Below are 27,681 nucleotides of genomic sequence, written 5' to 3' on the forward strand. Positions count from 1 at the left end.
GTGCAATCATCTGCCCGTATCTGTGATCCCTCTATTATTATTATTACCAAGGGTAATGACTGATTGGTTATGACAAAGTATAACCAATAACTTAGATGGATGTTGGAAGTTAGTGGAATTCATTAAATCATCATTTATCAAGTACATAACGCATTGAATGCCGGAAGCAGAGCAAAATTCTACGTAGTGATACACCATAATCTCTTGGGTGAGTAACCAGTGTGAAGGTATCCGAGTTCTACGGTAAGAAAGCCACTTTCCTGCATTTAAAACGTAACAATTGGCGCCCGAACAGGGACACAGACCGTGGATGATTGCACCATTGTATCGCCCACACCTACACCATGTCAGCTCGTGCAGCGGCTTTTGAGGAAGCACGTGCCCTCGGGCTGGAGGGGACTGAGGCGGTTGCATACATGGAGAAGGCTGAGGAGAGAGAAGACAAGGCTGCGGAGAGAGAAGACAAGCGACGCGAGCACGAAGAACTCTTAGCCCAGCTAGACTTTCAGAAGGAAGAAAAGAGGCTGGAACGTGAAGAGAGACAAAGGGAACGGGCGTTCCAACTGGCCTTAGCGGAAAGGAACAAAATTTCTCCCACTCAAAACGTCACTTATAGGAAATTTCCCCAGATGCCCACCTTTCAGGAGGGCGAATCCATGGAAATGTACATTTCCCGGTTTGAGCATCTCGCAGAAGCCTACGAGCTTGATGACAGCATTAAGGAATTTGAGTTCCTGAGCCTATTTGATGGGAAAGCTTTAGGGATTCTTCGACGACTAGAGCATCCTGAAAATAAATTCCCTGACATGAAGTCTGCACTGCTGCGGGCATAAGGGCTGACTACTGAGCAGACCAGGCATCAGTTCAACAGGGCAATGTTGGAAGAAAATGAAACGGTTGCACAGTTCCGGGATCGTTTAAGGGACTATGTGGCTCAGTGGATGAGTAAGGATGAAACCCCCAAGTCCGTGGAAGGGGTTATAGACTTAATGGTGCGCACGCAGTTAGAAAGGTCTTGTCCCCCTGAACATGTGGCTCAAATCAGGGCTAATGGAGTTAAGACGTCGAAGGAAATGGCAAGCAAATCAGACGCTCATTTCAGCGCTTTCGGGTACCACACTCGGAGGCGGTGGTCGAACAGGGAGTCGGCAGGTATCCAACAAAGTCAACAACCTCTACAGAAACAGCCACCGAACCCACCCAGGCAACAAGGAAATAACCAGCAACCACAACCGCAAAGACAGCAACAGAAACAGAAGCAGAAGCAGTACCAAGGCCCCCCCGAAGTATCAGGACAGTTGGCGCCCGGGCAACAATCCACGATGGAACCGGCGGCAGGAAGCCGCCGTGGCTCAATTCGTAGGCCAAGGTGCCAGCAATAATAATCCACAAAGAGACCAGCAGCAGGAAGCCGCCGATGTTCAAACTGTGGGCGGGGAGTGGCCTGACCTTCCAGCAGGGCCGATCGTCATGCAACCTGAAGCAGGGGCTCATACCGAATCAAGTCTACCCCAACACCCCTACTGACTAACTGCCGCCTCCAACCTCTCCTCCAGGGGTCACCCCACCTTCCTTGTTAAACCTGGATACGTTGGAGGAGTTCCAGCGACTGTCATGCGAGATAGTGGGGCATCGGGCTGTATTGTCAGGAAGGAAATGGTGGAGCAACATCAATACACCGGAGCACAAGTAAGTGTTAAATTAGCCAATAGTTACATTCAAACGGTTCCAGTGGCCAAGATTGAGGTGGACACCCCCTTCTTCTCAGGTTGGGTCACTGCAGCAGTCATGTGGGAACCTATATACGATCTCATCATTGGGAATATCAAGGGAGCAAGAAACAGTTGTGCAGTGGATGCTGCAACCCAAACTGATGCTGCCGCTTTGACCCAAGTTAATGCTGCTGCAGTCACTCGGGGTATGGCCCAAACAAAACCTCGAGTCACCCCATTGGCTATTGCCACATTGTCTGATCTCATCAATAGTCAGGATGTCGTCCAAGAGCAAGAGGATGACAGCACGCTCACTTCGGTACACAAGAGTTTGATAGTTGGGACCATCAAGGAGACATTTGGGAATCGAACGAGGTTCGTAAAGAAGAGGAACCGTCTCTACCGAGAGACTGTGACGTCTCTGGGTGAAACACGACTGCAGTTCGTGGTTCCTTCCAAGTACCGCCTGGCTGTGTTCAAGCTAGGTCATTGCACTGCTCTTGGCGGTCATATGGGTAAAAAGAAGACCTTTGACCGCATCAGTGCAGCGTTCTTCTGGCCAAGGATGGGCCAGGAGATCACCAGGCTAGTCCGCTCTTGTGATGTGTGCCAGAAAACCAGTGATCGAGGGCGAGTTCCGCCTGCACCACTACGGCCCCTCCCACTGATCTCTGAACCCTTTGAGAGGGTGGCGGTGGACATTGTAGGGCCGATAAACCCAAGGGCGAGCGATGGGGCAAAGTATATTCTCACCTTGGTGGACTTTAGCACGAGGTGGCCCGAGGCTGTGCCCTTGAGGAACATTGAGGCCACGACTGTTGCAGAAGCCATGTTGGAAATCTTCTGTCGGGTTGGTATTCCCAAACAAGTCCTCAGTGACAGGGGGACCCAGTTTACTTCTGCCATGATGGAGGAGTTGTTGCGGTTGCTATCGGTAAAGGGGCTAAAGACAACACCCTATCACCCGATGTGCAACGGACTCTGTGAGAGGTTTAATGGGACGCTCAAGAAAATGCTCAGGAGGATGGCAGCCGAACAACCTAAGGAGTGGCCACGCTACATTGCCCCACTTCTGTTCGCGTACCGGGAGGCGCCACAGAGCTCGCTCAAGGTGTCTCCCTTCGAGCTTATGTACGGCAGGTCCGTCCGGGGACCACTACAGGTTCTTCGGGAACTGTGGGATGATGAGGAATCAGATCCGGAAGTCAAGACCACTTATACATATGTCATTGACTTAGCTGATCGTCTCCAAGAAACCTGTCAACTGGCAAAGCAAGAGCTGATAAAGGCTCAAGAGGTCCAGAAGACTTACTATGACAAGAAGGCCAAGCTTCGTTGTTTCAAGCCAGGTGATCAGTGCCTGGTTCTGTTGCCTACGATGCGCAATAAGTTACTGGCTCAGTGGAAAGGTCCATTCGACATTGCAGAGCGTGTCTCGGATCTGACTTACATCGTCCAGGTGGGATCTCGACGAAAGAAGTTCCACATCAACATGCTGAAGAAGTACTTCCAGTCACCGATCGGGGGTACAGTCTCCACTGAGGAAGACAGGGACGAGCCTTCCCAGTGTGATTCAGGGGTAACTTGTGCTGCCACAGTGATCTCTGACAGTGATGAGGAGGATGGGCCTGTCACTGCACGCTCCCGCCAGAGTGAGACTTTCACGGACGTTGAGGTGAACGGAAATCTATCAGCAGAGGAACGAGATGCCATTGGCTCTCTGTTGCATCGCTACAAGGACATCTTCTCTGATAAGCGAGGAGTTGCCCGGGTCGACTGTCACACTATTGAACTGACCAGCCCTACACCTGTTCGGGTAAAGCCCTATCCTATACCTATGCGACTACTGGACACTGTCAAACAAGAAATTGAGGAAATGGAAGCAGTAGGAATCATCGAGAAATCATCGTCTCCATACTGTAGTCCTATGGTAGTCGTCCGAAAAAAGGATGGGGGTGTCAGGATCTGTGGGGATTATAGGAGAGTAAATGCCATTACCCAGGTGGATGCTGAACCTATGTGTGATCAGAAAACTATTTTTTCAAGAATAGCTGGTTCCAAGTTATTTACCAAACTTGATCTGACCAAGGGGTTCTTGCAAATCCCACTGGACCCGAAGAGTCGGCAGATCACAGCCTTTGGTACGCCAGGGGGCTCTACCAGTATAGAGTCCTTCCCTTTGGTCTCACAAACTCCCCTGCCATCTTCAACCGTGTCATGAGGCAAGTCCTAAACGGCATCAAGGGAGTTGAGGCATTTGTGGACGATGTGTTAATCCATTCAGCAACAATTGAGGAACACCTGGAACTCTTAGAGGAGGTGTTCCGGAGGTTCCAAAAAAAAAACATGACCGTGAAACCAAGCAAGTGCGAGATCGGTCAGGCTGCAGTACAGTTCCTCGGGCACAGTGTCGGCGGAGGACGCTGCACCTGTCAGAATGAGAAGATCAAAAAGGTCCAAGATGCACCACGGCCCACTACAAAAAAACAAGTGAGGTCATTCCTGGGCCTCGTAGGGTACTACCGGAACTTCATCCCAAACTTTGCCGTGGTGGCTCTCCCTTTATCCGACCTGCTCAAGAAACATGCATCCTACAAGGTGCAATAGGGACCTGAACAAGAGGATTCTTTCAGTGCCCTCAAGAACCTGCTATGCAAGCAACCCATCCTTAAACTGGTGAGGAAGGAAGAGCCTTTCATCCTCCGGACCGATGCTTCACAGGATGGGGTTGGCGCAGTGCTACTACAAGAGGCAGACGGCGAGGTTTTTCCAGTTGCGTATCACAGTCGCAAGTTGAAACCTGCAGAGAGGAATTACAGCACGGTCGAGAAGGAACTTCTGGCAGTGGTGGAAGGCATCAAGAAGTACTACTACTATCTCTACGGAGGTGAGTTTGTGTTGGAGACCGACCACATGCCGCTCACCAGTCTCCGACAATCTAAGAATGCAAATGCTCGTCTGATGCGGTGGGCACTGTATCTCCAGCAGTTCAACTTCGTCCTCCGGTACATCAAGGGCAGCCTGAATGTGGGGGCTGACCTCCTATCTCGGCTTGTGGGGGAACCTGAGCAACTGATTGAGAGGTCACCTTCCCAAATGAGTGTGGAGTTGGTCTAGACTCCAGTCGACTCGAGCCTCCAAGCGTCTGGCGGCTCGTCATATGTTATGTATAATTTTCTCACACCTTTCTACAATTGAGAACATAACACAACACCTGTGCCACCTAAACAATGTCTACATACCCTACACCACACAAAACGTTGCTGTAATGTAAATGTAGCGTGCTTACGCTTCACATGAACTATTGCTCGGGAATTGTCACCCTCGCCGCGGAGTTTTCCTCCAGCCAAAAAAAAAATAAAGAAAATGTTGAGATTTTCCCTCAGTGGCGATTGGCGACTACATTCCGTTGCAGTGTTAGTGTTACACACACACCACAGTGTGAATGTCGAATTGTGTGTCTGGGCTAGGCATTCTCTTGATTGTATACAGGTGGTGAAAATTTATTCTCCAAGAGAAAAATTTTTCTTAGTAGGGGCGATTGTCATGGGTTGCGTTGGGCCTCCCGCACAACCCATCCCAAATGTTTGTTTACGGTAGAGATAAGGCACCCGGCCAGCCATGACTGGGACATGTAGGAGGGGGCAGGCCAGTGGGACAGTGGTGTACTGTTCATCACTTCACGCCTCAAAAGAAAAAAAAACAATTTAGCCAGTGGGCTTTAGACCTTAGGTTAGAGAAGACCTCCTGCTCCGCGGACTTAAGATCAGGGGCCATACAGTCCTACCAGTGCTACGAGTCTGTGTGTGCAAATCCCCGAGACTTTTGTTAAGTCCAGCGACAAGTTAACACATCCTGTAAAGGAAGTGATCAATGGTGAGGGCCTGTTTGCTACAAGAGCACTCCAGGCCGGCCTAATAGATCTAAACGATTAATTCACCAGGTTGACAAACTCTCCCTTATAACTTACGGTACTGTGGCGTGAATGTGAGTGACTGACCTATCCATGCAAATTATAAGTCCAGTGTATGGAATTGTGCCAAATAAACGTAAGTGAAATCATCTGCCCGTATCTGTGATCCCTCTATTATTATTATTACCAAGGGTAATGACTGATTGGTTATGACAAAGTATAACCAATAACTTAGATGGATGTTGGAAGTTAGTGGAATTCATTAAATCATCATTTATCAAGTACATAACGCATTGAATGCCGGAAGCAGAGCAAAATTCTATGTAGTGATACACCATAATCTCTTGGGTGAGTAACCAGTGTGAAGGTATCCGAGTTCTACGGTAAGAAAGCCACTTTCCTGCATTTAAAACGTAACAACTCCTAAATCTCTCTCGCAGTCGGATTTCTCTATGGCATCGTTGTTCATCTGGTATCTGGTTTCCCTGATTACATCTCCTATACTGAGTACTTTACATTTGTCGACGTTGAATTTCATCTGCCATTTTTCAGACCATTCGAAAAATTTGTTTAGATCTTCCTGTAGTTTTGCCGAGTCCTCGTCAGATTTAATAACACGTCCTATTTTAGTGTCATCAGCAAATTTACTTATGTTGCTATCTATGCCGATATCTATGTCGTTTATGTATATAATAAATAATAATGGTCCAAGTACTGAGCCTTGGGGAACACCACTTGTGACGTTGCTCCAATGGGACTTGGTGCCGTTAATGCTCACTCACTGTTTCCTGTCCTGTAACCACGCCCTAATCCATTTAAGGATGTCGCCTTTGATCCCATGTGCTTCTACCTTTCTAATTAGTCTTTCGTGGGGGACTCTGTAGAAGGATTTGCTAAAGTCGAGATATACCACATCATAAGTGTGCCCCTCGTCCACCGATTCGAAAACTGATGAAAAGAATGTTAATAGGTTAGTTAGTCAAGAACGTCCGCTTGTGAAGCCTTGCTGGGAATCATTGATCAATCAGTGCTTCTCCAGGTGATTTCGAATAGAGTTTGAGATGATTGCTTCCAGTAATTTGCCTACGATTGATGTTAAACAAATTCTTTGCTAAGGGCATACTAAGCTCTTCCTTACATTCCTTTAATACTCTGGCAAATATCTCATCGGAACCAGGTGACTTATTAGGCTTTAGTTTGTCTATTTGCTTACTAACATCGTTACTAGTCACTACTATCTCACTTAATTTGTTTTCTTCACTATCTCTGAATAGAGTCGGTGCCTCGGATATCATGTTGAAATTTTCGGTGGTGAAAACTGTTGAAAAATATTTATTCAAATTATTGCTCATTTCTCTGTCGTTATCAGTGAGCTCTCCGGTGTCTGACCGTATTGGTCCAATCTTTTCTCGTGTTTTAGTTTGATACATTTGGTAGAATCCTTTGGGGTTTGTCTTCGCCTCCCTTGCTATCCTTACCTCATTATTCCTCTTGGCTTTCCTTATCTCGGTTTTAACCCTACTCGCCAATACCCTATAATAGTCCCAGAGGTGAATTTCGCCACGATTTATCCTTCTACCTATAGCCTTCCTTTAGCCAATGATGTTCCTTAAATAATTATTAATCCATTTATGTGTATATATATATATATATATATATATATATATATATATATATATATATATATATATATATATATATGTAGATCCACAATGAAAACGTGATTAAGATAAATCTTGATAAAATCACACGGGAAAAGGGAGACAACGGAGCACCTTAGCTTTCGTTGTTTTCCTTTTCCCGTGTGATTTTATCAAGATATATATATATATACATATATATATATATATATATATATATATATATATATATATATATATATATATATATATATATATATATATATATGAATGGGAAAATTTCGTATTCAAGACATCTTCAGTTGCCCTGAAGATGTCTAGAATAAAGACGAAAGCCAAGGTGCTCCAGTTTCCATTTTCCCGTGATTTTATCAAGATTTATCTTTATCCACGTTTTCATTGTGATTTACATGATATACATATATATATATATATATATATATATATATATATATATATATATATATATATATATATATATATATATATATTTATATATATATATATATATATATATATATATATATTGTTACGAACATCGCCACCAATTGTCATGATCTACATAACCAGCACTACGAACCACGCCATCTATTGTCCTGATCTACCTACCCAGCACCACGAGCAACGCCATCTAGGGACGAAACACGAGTATGACTCGTCTTAGTTACCACTCCGGGTTTCCCTTCTCCATATCCTGGTTGTTGCGTCACCTCCTCAAAGTCTTCTTTGTCAGCTCCAGTTCGAGGAGAGTTCAGTTCACTCTGGGAAGTGACCACAGGATCACCTATCCTGGAAACCTACGGCACAGTGACTACCTACCGTCTTCTACAATACTCAGCCTTACTCGTCAGCCATCTCAGCTCCACACTTAAGTATTTGTTATCCTATATTGTCTCTCCGCGTCCACTTGCTTCAAATTATTATATGTTGTATAAATATGTATATACTGTTAATGTTTAGGTTAAGTATGGTTATGGGTAAATTATAGAAAGCTGAATATTTTGTAAGGAATTTATGGTACTTTATTATACACAACAAAAACTCGCATCCTTTGTCTACCCTTTTATAGTCCGATTGTCTTTGATTTTTTATTGTTGTTGCCTGTTGGGATCTGGGTAGACTTTTAACTATATTCTAAATCCCCAACTCTAAACAAATGGCGACCGTGACAGGACACGACCTTAGGTGCCATATTTCTTAACCCCCTTGTTACTCATTGTTAATTATTCCTCCCAGTCACTTCTGTTCACAATTGCTTTACGGTGGTTTAAAGTTTCCTTCATATGTGTGTGCATATATTGGTATTATCGTATAGTAAGAGTGACAGACGTAGGATATTAGGTTCCAAGTGTCATAAGGCTTACCTGTTATTACACGTGGCAGTCGTGTAGTAAGTCTTATCGAGTGTAGGGAAGAATCCGGATCTGTTTAATGCCACACCCTCACTCCAGAGTAGGCTGTTCCATAGTCACTAGTTTAGGGTGAAGTGATATCTTGGGACGCCCCGCTCTACCAGGACCCCATAATTATAAAGCCTCCATTATTGTTCTTCTCATTATCTCATTCGGGGTCAATCATACCAAACTCAAGGGTTGTTAATCCGGATCTTTATATTAATGCCGTAATACGCCCTTCCTGTTTACTCAGGGTTGTTAATCCGGATCTTTATATTAATGCCGTAATACGCCCTTCCTGTTTCAAGTATCTCAGGATTGTTAATCCGGATCTTTATATAAATGCCGTAATACACCCTTCCTGTTTCAAGTATCTAAGGGTTGTTAATCCGGATCTTTATATTAATGCCGTAATACGCCCTTCCTCTTTCAAGTCTCTTATCCTCATTTAAGGATCTTATCAGAAGAACAATATTCATAAGTGTGATTTCCCTAGGTTTAACTTGGGTAGTTTCCGGGACTTTCTGGTTATCCACTGCCGTGATATTTTCTAGGGTAATCCACTTATCTTATCTTTTGACCATTAATTAATTTATCTAGGTTTTCTTAATGGCCACCTCAGGATTTGTTAAACTTGGTAGTCCTGGAGGAGTGGAAGAGCAAGATACCATTTCACATCTTGAAGCATGTGGAGGAGCGTGGAGAGGTTAATTTAGGGCGTGCGGCTGAGCTGGCTGATGCGTACGCCTTGCTGGTGGAGTCACTGTGCCGTAGGGAACGTGGTACTTTCCGGCATGTTAGGTCCTCCTCTGATGATAACCTTGGGGACGTGAGTGGTAGGTCGAAAGGTCCCACACCTACGCCCCCCCCCCTTCCTAATGCAACCAAGTTTTATTGTTCTTACTGTAAAACCCAGGCCATACGATCCAGCCTTGTAAACACCCAAAGTGTTGAACTGCTAAAAGTAGTTCCCTGGATCCCAAATCCAAACCAATAGCAACCACCAATGTGAAAAGGCCCCGTCAGGATCTCTTCTCTTCATTTACCTATGAGGGAAAGATTTCAATCATAGAGGGGTCTCGTTCTTTCCCTATTCGTATACTACGTGATACGGGCGCAGCACAATCTATCCTCCTGTTTAACGTCATTCCTGATATATCTACCGCATTTACTAACGAGAGTGTTCTAATTTCAGATCTCTCATCCCATTCTTCCTATCCCTTAACTAAAGTGCACCTCCAATGTCCCTTGATTACTGGGGAAGTGCAAGTAGCCATTAGGAAAGATCCAATGCCTGTGAGCGGCATTCATTTATTATTGGGTAATGACTTGGTAGGAGATCTAGTGGTTCCCAACATAAAGACAGTCTACTCTCCCTTACCTGTCAACTCCACCACTGGCCTTGAAGAAACTATTCCTCACCTTTTCCCATCTTGTGCTGTCACCCGGTCAAAGAGTGTGCGAAATGGGCCCTCTTCATCTCAAAACACCTCCAATATCTTCCTACCCACAGATCTGTACAACAAGACCATTAGTAAGGATGAGCTCATTAAAGCCCAACAATCTGATCCATCTTTGTTCAAACAGGTGATGAAAGACCTCAGTGTGGACCATTGTACATCTTCGGCTTACCACCCACAATTCCAAGGTTGCTTGGAACGGTTCCATCAAAACTTTCAAGTCAATGCTAATAAACTATCTTCCCTCAACTATATAGTCCAAACTCCTGATCGCAGAAAAGATTCACAACTTGTTCACATTAATCTCATGAAACTTTACCATTCCAGGCAGTCAGAGGAAGACATCCCAGAGGCTATAAGCTTACCTGTATTGCATACGGTTTTGTCAGGGCCGGAGACAGATGACATGGACCTATTGGAGAATTTAGACTTCCCTCTACCTAAAGAAAACCCTGCTAACAGTCACATACTCAACAACTTGGATGAGTATTTTTCTGTTCTGAAACCATCTCAAGCAAAAGCTCTCACTAAGTTATTATCAACATTTCCTAAAGTCACGTCAGACCTCCCAGGGTTTTGCAATATACTTAAACATGATATTAAGCTAATCTCGGATGATGTACAACCCATTAGGCAATCAGCATATCGACTAAATCCACAAAAAAGAGAGATTATGAAATAGGAGGTAGATTTTTTGTTAAAACATAACTTAGCTGAGCCCAGTACCTCCCCCTGGGCTTCACCTTACCTTCTGATTCAAAACCCGATAGCACTTTTCGTTTCTGTACCGATTATCGTAAAGTGAACCAGGTCACTGTCTCAGACTCCTACCCTTTACCTTTGATTGAAGATATAATAGACAGCATAGGCTGTGCCAAATTTATCAGTACGGTGGACTTATTGAAAAGATATTATCAAGTGGGACTCACGGATAGGGCAAAAATAATCTCGGCATTTATAACTCCATTTGGTCTTTTTCAATATTTGGTTATGGCGTTTGGCTTTTCTAATGCTCCGGCCACATTCCAGAGGGCCATCAATTACCTAATTCAGGACCTAGGTGGGACGTTCGCCTACCTGGATGACCTGGTGGTGGTGTCGGACGGCTGGGACGAACATATGGTGCGTTTGGAGATACTGTTCGCACGACTGCAGGAGACTGGATTCACCATAAACCTGGCTAAATCTGCTTTTGGCCGGGCCTCAGTGACTTACCTGGGACATATCGTTGGGCATGGTATGGTCAGACCCAAGGACGCAAACGTTAAAGCCATCTTGTCCTTCCCCACTCCAAGGACGAGGAAGGAACTCGTGCGCTTCCTGGGGATGTGCGGCTACTACCGTCGGTTCTGCAGTAACTTCTCCAGCGTGGCCGGACCCCTCACAGACCTTACCAGTTCTGCGGTCCCTAACATCTGGAACCAGAAGTGCGACCAGTCTTTCCACCGCCTCAAAGCCTTCCTTGCCTCCAAGCCTGTAGTCCACCCCCCTGACTACACCTTCCCCTTCCATCTGCAAATCGACGCTAGCCGTGTCGGAGTTGGGGCTGTGCTCCTACAACCCGACCCAACCACTGATGTCCTTCACCCTGTGGCATACTACTCCGCCAAGTTGAAAAAACATCAGACCAACTACTCGACCATAGAGAAGGAGGCCTTGGCTCTCGTGTTGGCAATAAAGAAGTTTGAATGTTACCTCCAGTCTTGCCCACAAACAACCCTAGTCTTCGCCGACCATAACCCACTCACGTTCATTCAAACCAACAAGACCTCCAACCAGCGAATCCTCCGCTGGGCTCTCCTCACCCAGCCCTATAATCTACAAGTCCGGCACATAAAGGGGGTGGACAACCTGATTGCGGACTCCTTATCCCGAGCTTCAGTGGAAATGCAGCAGCTACTCTCCAGACGCACCAGGTGATCACCTCCTTCGCGCCCGCGCTACGGAGGTCTTTGGAGGGGGGGTGTGTTACGAACCACGCCACCAATTGTCATGATCCACCTACCCAGCACTACGAACCACGCCATCTATTGTCCTTATCTACCTACCCAGCACCACGAGCAACGCCATCTAGGGACGAAACACGAGTATGACTCGTCTTAGTTACCACTCCCGGGTTTCCCTTCTCCATATCCTGGTTGTTGTGTCACCTCCTCAAAGTCTTCTTTGTCAGCTCCAGTTCGAGGAGAGTTCAGTTCACTCTGGGAAGTGACCACAGGATCACCTATCCTGGAAACCTATGGCACAGTGACTACCTACCGTCTTCTACAATACTCAGCCTTACTCGTCAGCCATTTCAGCTCCGCACTTAAGTATTTGTTATCCTATATTGTCTCTCCGCGTCCACTTGCTTCAAATTATTAAATGTTGTATAAATATGTATATACTGTTAATGTTTAGGTTAAGTATGGTTATGGGTAAATTATAGAAAGCTGAATATTTTGTTAAGGAATTTATGGTACTTTATTATACACAACAAAAACTCGCATCCTTTGTCTACCCTTTTATAGTCCGATTGTCTTAATTTTTTTATTGTTGTTGCCTGTTGGGATCTGGGTAGACTTTTAACTATATTCTAAATCCCCAACTCGTAACAATATATATATATATATATATATATATATATATATATATATATATATATATATATATATATATATATATATATATATATATATATATATATATATATATATATATATATATATATATATATATATATATATATATATATATATATATATATATATATGAGAGAGAAAAAAAAATTACCCGCAATGTAAACAGCGATTTTTTTTCATAATTTTGTTGACGATCTGATAGAATGTTTTCACTGCCATATGGCACACTAATGATAAACCTAGTTGTAAAGACCCATAATACGTACTGTAGCGCTAGTGATCAATTTGGTATTACTAGCTACATGTTTATTTTGAATTACTATTACTGTATATAATACAAAATAAGTTTTAGAAAAATACATGGATATAAGGGTAATTTTTCCTGAAATTTGCATCTTTGGTAAGAATTATTATGTATGTGAATGAGAATAACTTCCAGTAGATATTCTTCCAAATACTTAAATTTTTTGTAGAGAATTACCCTTGTCTAACAAATTGCACTCGGTTAATATGAAACTATACATTTCCTCCATTTCTATATAATATCTTTTCTTAGTTTTATTCAACAAATTTATATTTTGATAGAGTTTCTTATTACCACAAATTGATATATGTTTAAATAAAATGTTTTTAATAGTAAATTTTTAATGCAGTTTCCAGGGAGTACAAACAACGTTGTTTATCATTTGTGTCGTAACAGTAATAACGTATTTCATATTGGCCATTATTTCTTATACCAATAACTTTTAACAGGTTTATACTTAAAAGCTATCAGTAATTATCACTACAACCCACTTACCAGAAGGTGAAGGTACTTGAGCAACAACCAGGAAAGCAATTGGTAGAAATAAAAGTGCAAGTGTCACAGCCACGACCATCTTCCTTGTTCATTCCAAACCTGTTAGTGGAGGAGATGAAAAAATATTACAATGATTTATGTATAAAATGTGTTCCTAATTCTGGTCTTCTTACTATTTTGCCAGTACAGTACTTATAATTAATGGAGAAATTATAAATTGTTAAAACACTTTCTTAATGTATCCTTTAAACTCAGCCAGTGAAGGAATATTTACGATATATCTTTCATAAACTGCTGTAAATTACTGAACTCAATCTAATATGACTTTCTTAAACTAAAATGAACTTAATTAAAATAAAAACCAAGATCGGCTGTCAGCAACACTGTATGTGATCTTGTTACTTACAGTCACTCACTAGTAAAAAGAGATATCTATCTGGTCTGACAAGAGACCAACCATAACTACGCCAGCATTCGTTTCCCACAATGCATTGTGGAGGATATTCGGGATTTTTGGGGGGAGGATTTGCGTTCTGTTTTGAGAGAGAGGCTGGTGTATAAATAAGGCCGTTTTTAGAGTTAACTGTTATAGAAGCTAATGAAATTGATGACCTAATTCGATGGCTTATATGTAATAGGATTTAAGTAGGGATAGCGAGTCGAAAATTTGTTTAATTTGAAAGCGCAGTAAGTCACCGCATCAGTCGCTCGCCAAGAAAATATATCAACACAACCATGATAATGATGATAGCTAGCAGAGAACATTCGTACTTTACTCCCAGACTTTAGCTTACCTTATAGTACCAGTAAAGTTTCATTTTGTCGGTTCGTGAATCCATTTCATATTTTACAAATACTTTAAAAACTTTTAATTTAAACCTTGCAGAGGCCGTCACATGCTACTTTTTTATGGTTTTAATTGTTAGGCTAGGGTGAAGACCCATGTCACGAAATGAGCAACACATATGAAGCATAAAAAAAAATACAGGGTGAGCATAAAGTCTTTCCCTAATTACAAACATTTATTACACAAAACATATGCTAGGTACAAACATACAGTTTTTTGCAGCTTAAAATATGCATGAAAAAAGTCTATGAAATCGTCTTCGAGATATGATTTTTCATAATCAGGGAAAGACTTTATGCTCACCATATATATGTAATATATATATATATATATATATATATATATATATATATATATATATATATATATATATATATATTGTTACCACAAGCAGTAATGAGTAGGATGACACATAAACAAACATTATGTTAGGCTGTAAGTCATGCCATGTTTATTGGGTGTGCCTGCCTGTATGCAGTATATAGAGTGTTGAGATGGTGGAAGATGGGAGACCCAGAGTAGTTGATGTGTTGGGTGGTAGTAAGGGGAGCTTGTTTTTGTATAATCACCTGACTCAGCCCTCGCCGACAAGCGAGGGTTGGGGAGGCGACGCAGGGTATTGGAACTGTAGTTATCCAGACCACAGAGGCAACACCTAACCTGATTTCTCTTGAGACTCTCAACAGGTAAGTTTAACTGGTACTTATTGTGTACACAAGTAGACTGTGTCCAGTGCATCATTTTTCATTGTGACAACATAAACTATGGCAAATTAAGTACTCATTGTAAGTGTTAAGATTAGACTAATTACATAGCTATGATTGTTATGTAAATGTATATTGGATTAAAAATTGATGTATGAGTGATGTATGATTTAGATGAAATATTAAATTTAATTGTATTCAACAGGTTTGACCGAATTATAACGTTCGAGTTTAACGTGATGAGTCTGACATAGGATGAACAGAGCAACGTGCATGCGTGTGTAATGTCAACAAAGGCTGTAAGAGACTGCTCCTTAAAAGTCATATTTCTGACGAATTCAGCGAGTCTACCAATCCCAGCCTGTGCAGACAACTATAGTAAGACCCAGTTATCAGCACAGTGGCATCTATTTTTTTTTTACTTTTTGGACTTTGTCATTTTTTGGGGATAAAACATCTGGTCCTACCACCCGATCCCTCTGAGCAAAGTTTTTCAAGTTTGCGCATGCGCAGTGTGATAGTGTGACGTAGCAGTGACGTCATTACCACTCCACCTGACTGCAGTGTTGCCAACGTGCCCTATGCCCGCCGTTAAACGGTCCATTCGTTGGAAACGGTGGCAGTAGATGACAATGATGCTGACGACTTTCTTCTTGAAGACAAGTCAAAGAAGAAGCAGAAACCTCAGAAGTCAGGGTCTCCAGCAGGGACCACGGCTCCCCCTCACACCCCTTCTGGGGCTGTAGAGGGTGGACTCCTCCTGTCATCGGGGTCCCCAAGTGAGCTTACATGTGGCTCAATGACCGACCCTCCGCCGACAATGGACATTGGGGATTCCCTTTGTCTCCCTGCTCCGTCGCGCCTTCGTCGTCTCGCCTTTCCTCGGGACTTGCCTCTGAGCACACGGACGACCTGGTTCTTCCGTCACTGCTCTCCACTTCAGGACTCAACACTTAACTTCCGCCGAGGTCTCACAGTCGTGATAGTCACCACACAAATGGACGAGACGGTACGCCTGCTCACTCAGGTGAGCTTTCCTGCTCCCCAGGGAGAGCTGATGCTGAAGTTCACCACCATCACCCCAGAAACTCGTCGTACCAAGGTAATGGTTCGCCACGTACCCTGGGAGATCCCTATCGACGATCTTCGCCCTCTTCTTCCACAACTACAGGACATGGAACGCCGCATCAACCCGGTCTCCAAACGTCCATCCAAAGAACTCATCGGCTGGTGGGTGGGCCCCCTCCCTCCGAAGGTGAATGTAGGACCAATTCACAACTGTCCTCTCGACCGATTTATCGGAACCCCGAAAATCTGTGGTCGTTGCCAATGGTCGAAACACCGCACCTGGGAGTGCACAAGGATGGTCGCCTGCGGTTTCTGTGCAGGTTCTCACGACACAGTGGAATGCAAATCGAAAATTCAGAACAAAATCCCAGTTATTCCACGGTGTGTCAATTGCCATGGCAGTCACCACGCCTGGAATGCCAATTGCCCACAGCGTCCTGATCCTCGCCCGGGGAAAACTTACTTTGTACCACCGCCCTCGTCTCAGACGAAGCCCCTGTCAACCAAACCTCACTCCTATCCACCACCGCCTCTTCCATCCACCAAGGATTTCCCATTGATCTCCTCTCCTCTACCATCCCCCCTATCACCCCTACCACCCATCCCTTCTCCCCTCCCTCCCTCTCCCTACCGTTCTTGGAACAAGGTCGTTGCCAGCCCTGCCACACAGTCACCACCACCTCCTGCCCACCCGGACCCCCGCTGTCTCTCACCAGCACCAGCACCACCACCTCTTACTCACCTGAACCCTCACCGTCCCTTTCCGTCGCTACCACCACCACCTGCCCAGTCGGGCCCTTGGCAATCCTCGCCGCCACCTCCAGCTCCTGCACAGGTACACCAAGTTGGTTCTATGGAAACAATCACTCTCCGTCTTGATCGCCACTCCAAGCAAATCAACCTTCTCTCTGCCCAACTCGACTTGTTTGTGAAAACAATTGCGACATTGCAGAGGCAACAACAACTCATTCTGGACACCCTGACACAACAGGGGCGCACTTTGCAAGCCCTGATGACCCTCCTCCTTCCATCTCCCGAGATGGAGGATCCATCCCTCGCTCTCCCACTCCTCCCTCTCCATTTTTCTCAACAGAATTTGGTACCTCCTCTGGTGCCCTGTCTAGCCCCACCGACTCATCTCACACCGGAGGCCGTTCCCTCCTCTTCTTACAATGGGCTTATGCTGATATTGCAGGAGTCGTAGACCCTCAGCAATTTGGCAACATGAAAACTTCCTCCACCACTCACTGTCTTGTCAGCTTTCTCGATTACATATACCGCCATCTCGAGAAACGAAAAACGTCTGTAGCTGTCGCCTTCATTGATTTCACTAAAGCGTTCGACCTAGTCGACCACAATATAATCATCAACAAAGCTATTGACCTCGGGCTTCGGAGAAGTCTTATACCATGGCTTACAGACTTCCTCAGTGACCGACGCCAAGCTGTACGCTTCCGAGGGGCTGTCTCCACCTTTCAGTCACTCACCTGTGGCGTCCCCCAAGGCACCAAGATGGGACCACTCTGCTTCCTTATGCTCATCAATGATGCCCTAAGAGAAACCCCTGCTCGCTGGAAATATGTCGACGACTCCACCATTGGGATCAGCGTCAACAATTCTGCTCCCAACTATACCGCCCTTCAGGATTTATTGAACAGTCTCCAAAACTGGGCCACCAACAACCATGTCACCATCAACCATACCAAGACCATGGTTATGCACATCAACCTCTCCTCCGACATTGTCCCACCTCCTTCCATTACTCTAGGTCCGAACACACTCCAGGTTGTAGATTCCACGAAGCTCCTCGGCGTCACCATAGACAGCAAACTAAATTGGAAACCACACGTCAGTGAAGTTGTCAAATCCTCCAGTTTCCGTCTCCACCTCCTCCGCCGACTCAAGTCCCTCGGAGTTCCTGCACACGAGCTCCTCAGTGTTTACACAACATTCATACTTCCCAAGCTCACCTATGCCTCCCCCACCTGGTCTTCCTCCCTAAATGCCACACAACGTAAACGCCTAGAAAAAGTGCAAAAGAGGGCATGCAAGATTATTCTCTCCCCTTCCTACTCCACATATCAAGAAGCGCTCAACACACTGACCCTTTCGACTCTCACTGACCATCACCACGACCTCATCTGCAAATTTGGTAAGAAGCTTCTACACCATCCCCGACACCGGCTCCTACTACCACCTGAGATCCCTTGTCCGAGAATTGCTGTTCGACACCACAACCGCATCCAGCCCATACGTGCACGAACTGATCGCTATAAGAACAGCCCAGTCCCAACCATTGTAAAGATTATCAATAACTTGTAATAAATCAGTGTATTCACTCCCAGTAAACACTGCTCCTGACACTGTCACTATGTTGAAATGAACTGTAGTTTGAGCTTTTCCCCATCTAGTTATTATATGTCTTATTTGTGTCACTTATGTTACTTGTATATTATTTGTAATTCGTAACCCATTCCCCAAATATGTAACTGTATATTTTCAGCCTTCTGGCTGCCAAGCTCTTTCAATAAACCGTTAATTATTATTATTATTATTATTATTACCTTGCCGGACAGACCTCGCCCAGTTTGTGCTCTCCCATCAAGTAGATGTTGCTCTGCTTCAGGAAACCATCACAAACGATGTTACTCCACTCCGCCTCTCTGGCTATACTGTTTACACCCTGCCTCGGTACCGTGGACAGGCTCGTGGCCTCCTCACCCTTGTGCGTAACACCATTCCATCTGTTCGTGTCCCTTCACCTGACTCACATGGACCCCCGTCTGAATTACTTTCTGTCTCCTTTACTTTTGGTGACCGGACCCTTCGTGTAGTCAATGTTCATTTCAAGAATGATTCTTTGGATCCCCAGGTTCTTCACGACCTTCATGATGGGATTCCCATTATTGTTCTTGGCGACTTTAATGCCCGCCATCCCACTCTTACTCCGGATCATCCCACGCCATGTACTCTAAGCGGATCACATCTCTCACAGTTTCTTAATGCGGATGATGATGTTCGCTTTCTTTGTCCTGACGATCCTACTCGCCTCCCCCATAGTTTCCTTGATGTTGGCTTACTATTGAACGGTCATACTTCCTTTCATCCTACCGTCTGCACCGAGCCTGCTCTGTATAGTGACCATCTTGCCGTTACTACCCATCTCAGGCTCTCCTTCTCTGCCCCGACATCAGCTTCTTATCGATCCCCTCGCCTTCGTCTCACACAAGATGCTGTTCCTTTCTTTACCCAATACCTTTATACCTGGGCGGATTCCTATGTTGTCCCCAAGTCCCTTGACTCTTACAGCGCTGATTTTGTTGATGCCGTGTATGACTCTGTCAATCGCGCTACCCCTCCACGCCCTCCCCGTCACCCCAGAAGTGCCATTAACTACTGGTATCGTATCCCTGCCATGAGACATCTCCGGTAGGTAACCCGTGATCTCCACTCTGCCATACGGAGGTCTCGCTCTCCAGAGGACTGGGAACACTTCAAAAATTGGTGCTCCTTTGCAACTCAGGAGCGTCGTCGGAATCGTGAGGCGGACTGGCTATCCTTCACGGGGTCTCTATCGTTCCAGTCGTCACCCTCTTATGTATGGAATCGGATTAATGCTATACGGGGTACTCGACGGAGGCCTCCTCCCCACCCTGACCCCGCCTCCCTTGCCTGCTCTTTAATGGAGGACTGGACACGAGCTTCCTCCCTTGAGGCACTTCCAGATCCAATGCAGGAGGCAGTGCAGGCTCGCATCGATGCGTCTGAGCCTGTTGTTCGTGCTGCTCTTACCTCCCCTGCCCCCACTGATCATCTCATCACACAGTTCGAGCTTGACAGTGCTCGTCGCTCTAGAAAAGACACCTCTCCTGGGGATGACCAGATAACCTACTCTGTCCTCAACGCCTGTACTAATATTCCTAGCGGCCCCTTGCTTGCTCTCTACAATATGTCTTATGAACATGGGGTTCTCCCGTCTAACTGGAAAAATGCCACAATTATCCCCATCCCTAAGCCGGGAGATCCTGGGAAATATCGACCCATTAGTCTTACCTCCTGTGTTTGCAAGATGATGGAGAGGATACTCCATCGTCGCCTACTTCACACCATAGGCGGCTTCCACAACTCTCTCAATGGTTTCATACAACATCGCAGCACATCACACTCCAGTGCTTCCTTTTATTGCAATCAGACTGCCCGCGTCTCCGTCTTCCTTGATATCAAGGGAGCCTTTGATACGGCTCAGCCTGCCCTCATTTTAGCTGAACTCGCGCGGTTAGGGGTTAAAGGGAGACTTCTTCAATGGATCGCCTCTTACCTCACTGGACGTCAGGCCCGTGTTCGCGTTGAAGGCTCTATATCTCCTGTTCAAGAAATGAACCTCGGCACCCCTCAAGTGGAGTCCTGAGTCCCACCTTGTTTAGCACTTTCATGCACTCCATTGCATCTCTCCCGTGGCCGACAGAAGTTGTCCACTCAGGATATGCCGACGATGTCCTCCTTCAAGCCCCTGACTACCTCAGCATGCAGGAAGCCCTTGATCTGGTCTCCAGAGAGTGTGATTCACTTGGTTTCCTTCTTTCAACTGCGAAAACAAAAGCCATGTGGCACGGTCGTGTTGTACCTCCACCCCTTCTCTTATCAGGAACGCCCTTGGGCTGGGTTAATGAGACAAAATACCTGGGTGTGTGTGTAACTCGCACACGTTGTCAATTGCAGTCTCAATTGTTTCTCCTACTATTCACAGCACAACATGTATATATTGTTTGTCACTTTTTATGTATTTATTTTATTTTTTGTATTTCCTTATGGTTCTTTATTATTATTATTATTATTATTATTATTATTATTATTATTATTATTATTTTTATTGTAATAATATTTTATTATTCTTTTTTTAATTTTGTATTTTTTATGAAAATTTTATTTACTATGGATGATTAATATTTTTATTTTATTAATATTTGATTATTTTTATTTATAATTTTGTATTTTTTATTATAAATTTTATTTATTATGGATGATTATTATTATTATTATTATTATTATTATTATTATTATTATTATTATTATTATTATTATTATCAATATTATTATTATTATTATTATTATTATTATTATTATTATTATTATTATTATTATTATTATCAATATTATTATTATTATTATTATTATTATTATTATTATTATTATTATTATTATTATTATTATTTATTATTATTATTATTATTATTATTATTATTATTATTATTATTATTATTATTATCAATATTATTATTATTATTATTATTATTATTATTATTATTATTATTACTATTATTATTATTATTATTGTTCCTACATTTTCGCCCCCAGGCCGCGATGTGGGTCAGTGACCTGTGCCACGGTGGGCTAATCCCCGTAAAAAAAAGAAAAAAGAAAAAAGAAAAAAAGAAGGGACAACTAAAGCAATCGTAGGATTGCTTTAGTTGTCCTTGTTTGTATATTGACCGATGATATATATATATATATATATATATATATATATATATATATATATATATATATATATATATATATATATATATATATATATATATATATATAGTAGATCCACACTGAAAACGTGTATAAGACAAATCTTGATAAAATCACACAGGGAAAAGGGAAACAATGGAGCACCTTAGCTTTCGTCTTTATATAAGTGTGTGTGTGAATAGGGATAACTTTGATTCGTATTGCACATGGTCAAATTTGTTATGTTTCATTTGAAGCGTCGATTACCATCATAATACCCGAAAAATTATACACAAGTAGGTTAGGTTAGGTTGGAATAGGTTAGATCAGGTTTGATCTAGGTTAGATTAGGTTCTGTATGAAACTTTTCAGTAATATGTATTTTTATGATCTACAATCAGTGTTTCTTAAACTTAATTAATGCTATTCACCACCAGGTCAGTAAAACAAAATTTCATTCACCCCCCGACTTAACTTTCTTATTATTTAGAAATTTCCTGTTTTCCTTTTCTTGTACGTACTGTGCATAATTCAAATTTTAAGTGAAGTTGGAAAAGAAAAATATATTATTTGGTAAATTGATTCTTTTATTCATCTATTCTATTGCATCACGTGAACTAAATTAAAGAAAATTAGTCATAACAAAAAAATTATATATACAGTATGCTGTATAATCACTACAACTCTATTGCCACCCAGTACACACAATTGAGCTAGTGACTACCTTACACTTAAAAAATAGCATTTATTATCAAGCTTTGCCTTATCAAGTAATCTAAGGCTGACCATATAAGTATTGCATCCTTAGAATAGATGGATAGATATATTGACTATTATATAGAAAAAGCTGAGATGGTTTGGTTCGGATTGGTTTGGTTGAGATCTTAAACCCCACATTTTCCTTCTGCTTCGAAGCCCTGCCCACTTTCAGACGGGAATAGAGATTGTTGGGGGTAGGTAGGGTCAATTTGGATAAAACTGAAAACTGTACATTTCCCCAAATTATAACTATTACTAGTATGTTTAGGACGAAAACCTACATGGGAAAACATATAATCTCATTAATAAAATCATTTCCCAACTTTTTGTACATAATTACTGATATATTTACCAACACAAGGTGCAAATTTTATTGGAAATTTTGCACTGTAACATTGCATAACCCCATGGATATTCTATGGCCTCCTTGTTAAAGTGCATTATTCTCTACAACTATTAACCTTACTGAGATTTTATTCTTCCTACTTATTAACATTAGAATGAAGAACTATAAGTCATTCATGCCATAATTTCAAGGTTTTTAGCAGAATGCAATCTTACCAGCTGTAGGCAAATAGCGAGTTGAAACATCTGATCAATCATGTAAACGAATAAATTCTCTCTTACAGTAAAAAGCAAGCCCATTTACTGTCATATTATAAGCACAAACTTTCTTGTTTACAATTTTGTGACGGTGGCTGGCACTTAATTGGAAGCTCTTTAGTCACACAAATCTTGATAATTCAATCAAGATTAATTCATTCACCCTTACAATTCCATTCACCCTTCATGCACTCCTCTAGTTTCATTCACCCAAGCACGCGGGTTGAGGATTGTATATATATATATATATATCTTGATAAAATCACACGGCTGGTAAAGATGCTATCCCCTCTTACAGGCCAAATATCTAATTCACATATACGCAATAGTAGTGATTTAATTGATAAACTCAAGAAACACAACGAACCTTGCGAATTAATAAGTTTTGATGTAAATTCACTGTTCACTAGAGTACCTGTGAAAGACTTACTTTCATTTCTTAAAGATAAATTACAACTGCTAGATTTAACTATTGAACATGATACTTTCCTGAAATTGATAGAGTTATGTGTAACTGACAATGTGTTTAGAGCAAATGGGAAGTTCTACAAACAAATATTTGGCATGAGCATGGGTAATTGTCTTTCTGCTCCTCTAGCCTGTATTTATATGGAGTTTTTTGAGTCTAGATTACTACCCAATATAGTGGACTTTATTCCTCCTTGGTATAGATATGTAGATGATGTTCTTTGTCTTTGGCCTAAAAACAGTGACCCATTGGAATTTTTAGACAAGCTTAATAATATTGTCCCTAGTATCACATTCAAAATTGAAAGAGAAATAAATGAATCCCTTCCATTTCTTGATATGCTTATCATGAGAAATGGCCAAAACTATAAATTTAAGGTATATAGAAAGCCCACACAGGTAGACAGTTTCATTCACTTTTTATCGAATCACCTTGAGTCTACCAAAATGTCAGTTTTTTCTGCTATGTTCCTAAGATGTCTGCGTATTTGTGACTCTGAATTTATTGACGATGAATTTAAACACATTCGTTCTATTGCACAGAAACTTGGGTACCCTTCTGTGTTTGTTGATCGTTGCTTTAAAAGGGCTAAAAAATCCTTTCATTCCTCTCTAACCAGACAAGTTCCTACACTTAAGAATATTTTGACTCTGCCCTATCGTGATGAATTTGTCCCGTTAGTTCGGTCCCTCAAGCTTCTAAATATTAATGTTGTTTTCAAGTATGACTCAACCATTACCAATATGTTAATAAGGAATAGCCCAAGTTTGAATGTAAATGGAAGTGTTTATTGTATTCCATGTAGCAAATGTAATTGTAATTATGTAGGTCAGACAGGAAAAACACTGCAGCTCAGAATCAAACAACATAAGTATAATATCAGAACTGCATCTGAAAGCAGTGCCTTGTTCGTTCATGTTAGGAATAATAATCACCCCATTGCTTGGGAAAAAAGCTTAGAAGTATTCAAATCATCTTGTGTCACAGAAAGACTTCTGGTTGAAGCTAGTTTGATTAAGGAATTAAAATCAATAAACCTTAGTGATGGTCAGTTCAAAACTGATAATATGTTACATAAATTTATTTGTCAGTGGCCCAAGGTTAAAAATGCTTTGAAAACCTTTGATCTTGATGTATGATAGTTATTTTGTGGGTCCCTTTTTTCTGACCTGACCTGTCTAGTCACGTCATCACCCTTCTCTTAAGCTCCTCTACGTGTATGTTGGTGTGGGGATTAGTGGATGTCATCATTATGACCTGACCTCATGTTTTTAGGTCACCCTGTATATTTAAGCCTCTCTCTGTCCATGTAATCCAGTTGCCTCTGAAGATGTCTTGAATAAAGACGAAAGCTAAGGTACTCCGTTGTTTCCATTTTCCCGTGTGATTTTATCAAGATTTATCTTATCCACGTTTTCATTGTGGATTTACATGAAATATATATATATATATATATATATATATATATATATATATATATATATATATATATATATATATATATATATATATATATATATATATATATATAAATAAATCATAAGGTGTCATAGAATGACTTCTGGTTGAAGGAAGTTTGATTAGAGAATTGAATCCTATAAACCTTAGTGATGGTCAGTGTAAGGGCGGTTACGAGCAGGATGATTGTTCGTCGCCCGCTTGCTCGTTCGCCTCCCCCACTTGCTTGGGGGGGGGGGGATAGACGGAGGTGAGAAGGTCGCTGCTGCCTGGTGTGACAGCAGATACTAACTGCCCAGCCGTCAGTACAGCTACACCTCCCCGCTGTTTGTCAAATTCTGGTTGTGATCTCATCATAGGCCCTGGACTCGTGGGCTGTTTCCCCAGACCTTCACAAATCAACTGTCAATCTCCGGACACCTACCCCAACCACTACCGCGGCTGCCACGTCATTGCCAGTTCCTCCACACCATCTGTGCACCAGGCCATTTCTCCTATGTAGCAAGACATCGCCCGCCGTCGCTCGAGTGAGGAAGTTAAGTGACCTCCCCTGAGAGTGGATCACTGCTTTCCAGAACCTTCCCCAGGGCCGCTGCTTAGGAAATATCTGTTAATTTTGTATTCCATTAATTGTTTGACTCCATAATTGTTTGTCTCCCATAATTGTTTGATTCCATTAATCGTTGACTCCATTAATTGTTTGATTCTCATAATTGTTTGGCTCCCGTAATTGTTATTTGATGTTTGTGTGAGTGGTGTCAGAGTCTTGTGTTATTTTTATAGTAAAGACATGTCAGTCTCGAACGGTTGTTTGTTATCCCTCGGAAAACCATGGTTCTTGATTTTTCTTTATTAAGAACCTGATTAGTCTGGTAAGTGGATTTCTATCCCTAAGTCCCAGGCCTTTACAGTCAGTACAAAACTGATAATATGTTGCACAAATTTATTTGTCAGTGGCCCAAGGTTTGAAATGCTTTGAAAGCATTTGACGTAGATGTAGGGTAGATGATTAGTGGGTCTCATATTTTTTACTTGCCTTAACATGACTAATTACGTCGCCCTTTCTTTTAAGCTCCTTTGCGTGTGTGGTGGTGCTGTTGTGAGGATTAGTGGATGTCATGTTTATGACCTGACCTGACCTCATGTTTAATGATGGTACAAAACTGATAATATGTTACATAAATTTATTTGGCAGTGGCCCAAGGTTAAAAATGCTTTGAAAACCTTGGAGCTAGATGTAGGATAGTTATTTAGTGGGTCCCTTATTTTTGACCTGACCTGACTAGTCACGTCACCCCCCTTCTCTTAAGCTCCTCTACGTGTGTGTTGGTGTTGGTGTGGGGAATAGTGGACGACATCATTAAGAACATAAGAAAATAAGGAGTCTGCAATAGGCCGGTTGGCCTGTGCATGGCAGCTGCTGTCGAGAGTTACTACTACTCTCTATCATCCATGAATCTATCTAGTTTCCTCTTAAAGCTTTCCAGCATTCCAGCACTTACGACAAAGTTGCTAAGCTTGTTCCACTCGTCCACCACCCTATTTGTGAACCAATTCCTTCCTATCTCCCTCCTGAACCTAAACTTATCCAACTTAAATCCATTGCTACGAGTCCTATCCTGCTCGGATATTATAAGAACTTTATCTATATCGCCTTTATTGATTCTTTTCACCCACTTAAATACTTCTATCATATCTCCCCGCACTCTTCGTCGTTCTATGGAATGCAAATTTAGCTTCTTTAACCTATCTTGATATGAAGGTTTCTAAGTCCCGGAATCATTTCGTCATTCTTCGCTGCACCGACTCCAGTGAATTGATATCCATTCTATAATAAGGGCACCAGAAGTGAACCGCATAATCGAGGTGCGGCCTGACTAACGCAAGATATAGTTGCAATAAGACCTCTGCACTCTTATTACTTAAACTTCTAGATATGAAACCTAATACTCTGTTTCTTATTTCGAACATTAACGCACTGTTTTCTAGGCCGTAGGTCCGGGCTTACAAGTACCCCGAAGTCTCTTTCACAAGTCGACCTTTCTAGGTATACGTTGACAGTATTTGTTCTACCAACATTAAGTATGCTGCAGTTCCTCATGTTGAATTTAATTTGCTATTTCTCTGACCACTACAGTAGTATATTTAAGTCCTCCTGTAGTGCATTTGCATCCTTCCCTGAATTAATCTGGCGCCCTGTTTTGGTGTCATCCGCAAACTTACTTATGTTTTTTTTTTTTTTTTTTTTACTGGAATTAGCCCACCCGGGCACAGGTTAAACGACCCACAACGGAGCCTGGGGGGCGAAAAAAAAAGAACGGAAGGAAATTGTAAATATAGAAAAAAAAGTTTATACTGTATTAATATACACCACGAAGATGCCGGAAAACCAGCTTTTTAAAGTGAGACAGAGTGTAAGAGCATGGAAACACAGAAAAAGGCAGAGCATTCCACAGTTTGGCTGTGTGAGGAAAGGAGGTACTATAACGGGATATTCTCGTGTGACCGACATCCACAGAGAAATGGTGGGCACCGCGGGCAAGACGTGTGTCACGAACCCACGGCCTTGCCGGCGGTACACAGGATGCCAAATCCACCGAACATTGCCCGCTTAAGTACCTGTAAAAGAGAGAGAGTGAAGCAACATTGCGGCGAAGAGAAAGGGAAGAGAGATTGTCGACTAAAGGAGGAGAGTTAATAAGACGAAATGCCTTTGATTCCACCCTATCTAATAATTG

The 27,681-nt window shown here is 42.4% G+C and overlaps 1 protein-coding gene across 1 annotated transcript in view; it reads right to left on the reverse strand.

Annotated features, from left to right (window-relative positions):
• LOC121873942 overlaps positions 1-13,637 on the reverse strand; it is a 54,307-nt gene extending 40,670 nt beyond the window's left edge. The window contains exon 1 of the mRNA XM_042377821.1: positions 13,540-13,637. Within this exon, the coding sequence (XP_042233755.1) occupies positions 13,540-13,618 (79 nt within the window). The 5' untranslated portion in view covers positions 13,619-13,637. The remainder of the gene's footprint in view (positions 1-13,539) is intronic.
• Between the last annotated feature and the right edge of the window lie 14,044 nt (positions 13,638-27,681).

Source organism: Homarus americanus, unplaced genomic scaffold, assembly GCF_018991925.1.
Source record: "Homarus americanus isolate GMGI-L3 unplaced genomic scaffold, GMGI_Hamer_2.0 scaffold25827, whole genome shotgun sequence".
Lineage (NCBI taxonomy): Eukaryota > Metazoa > Arthropoda > Malacostraca > Decapoda > Nephropidae > Homarus > Homarus americanus.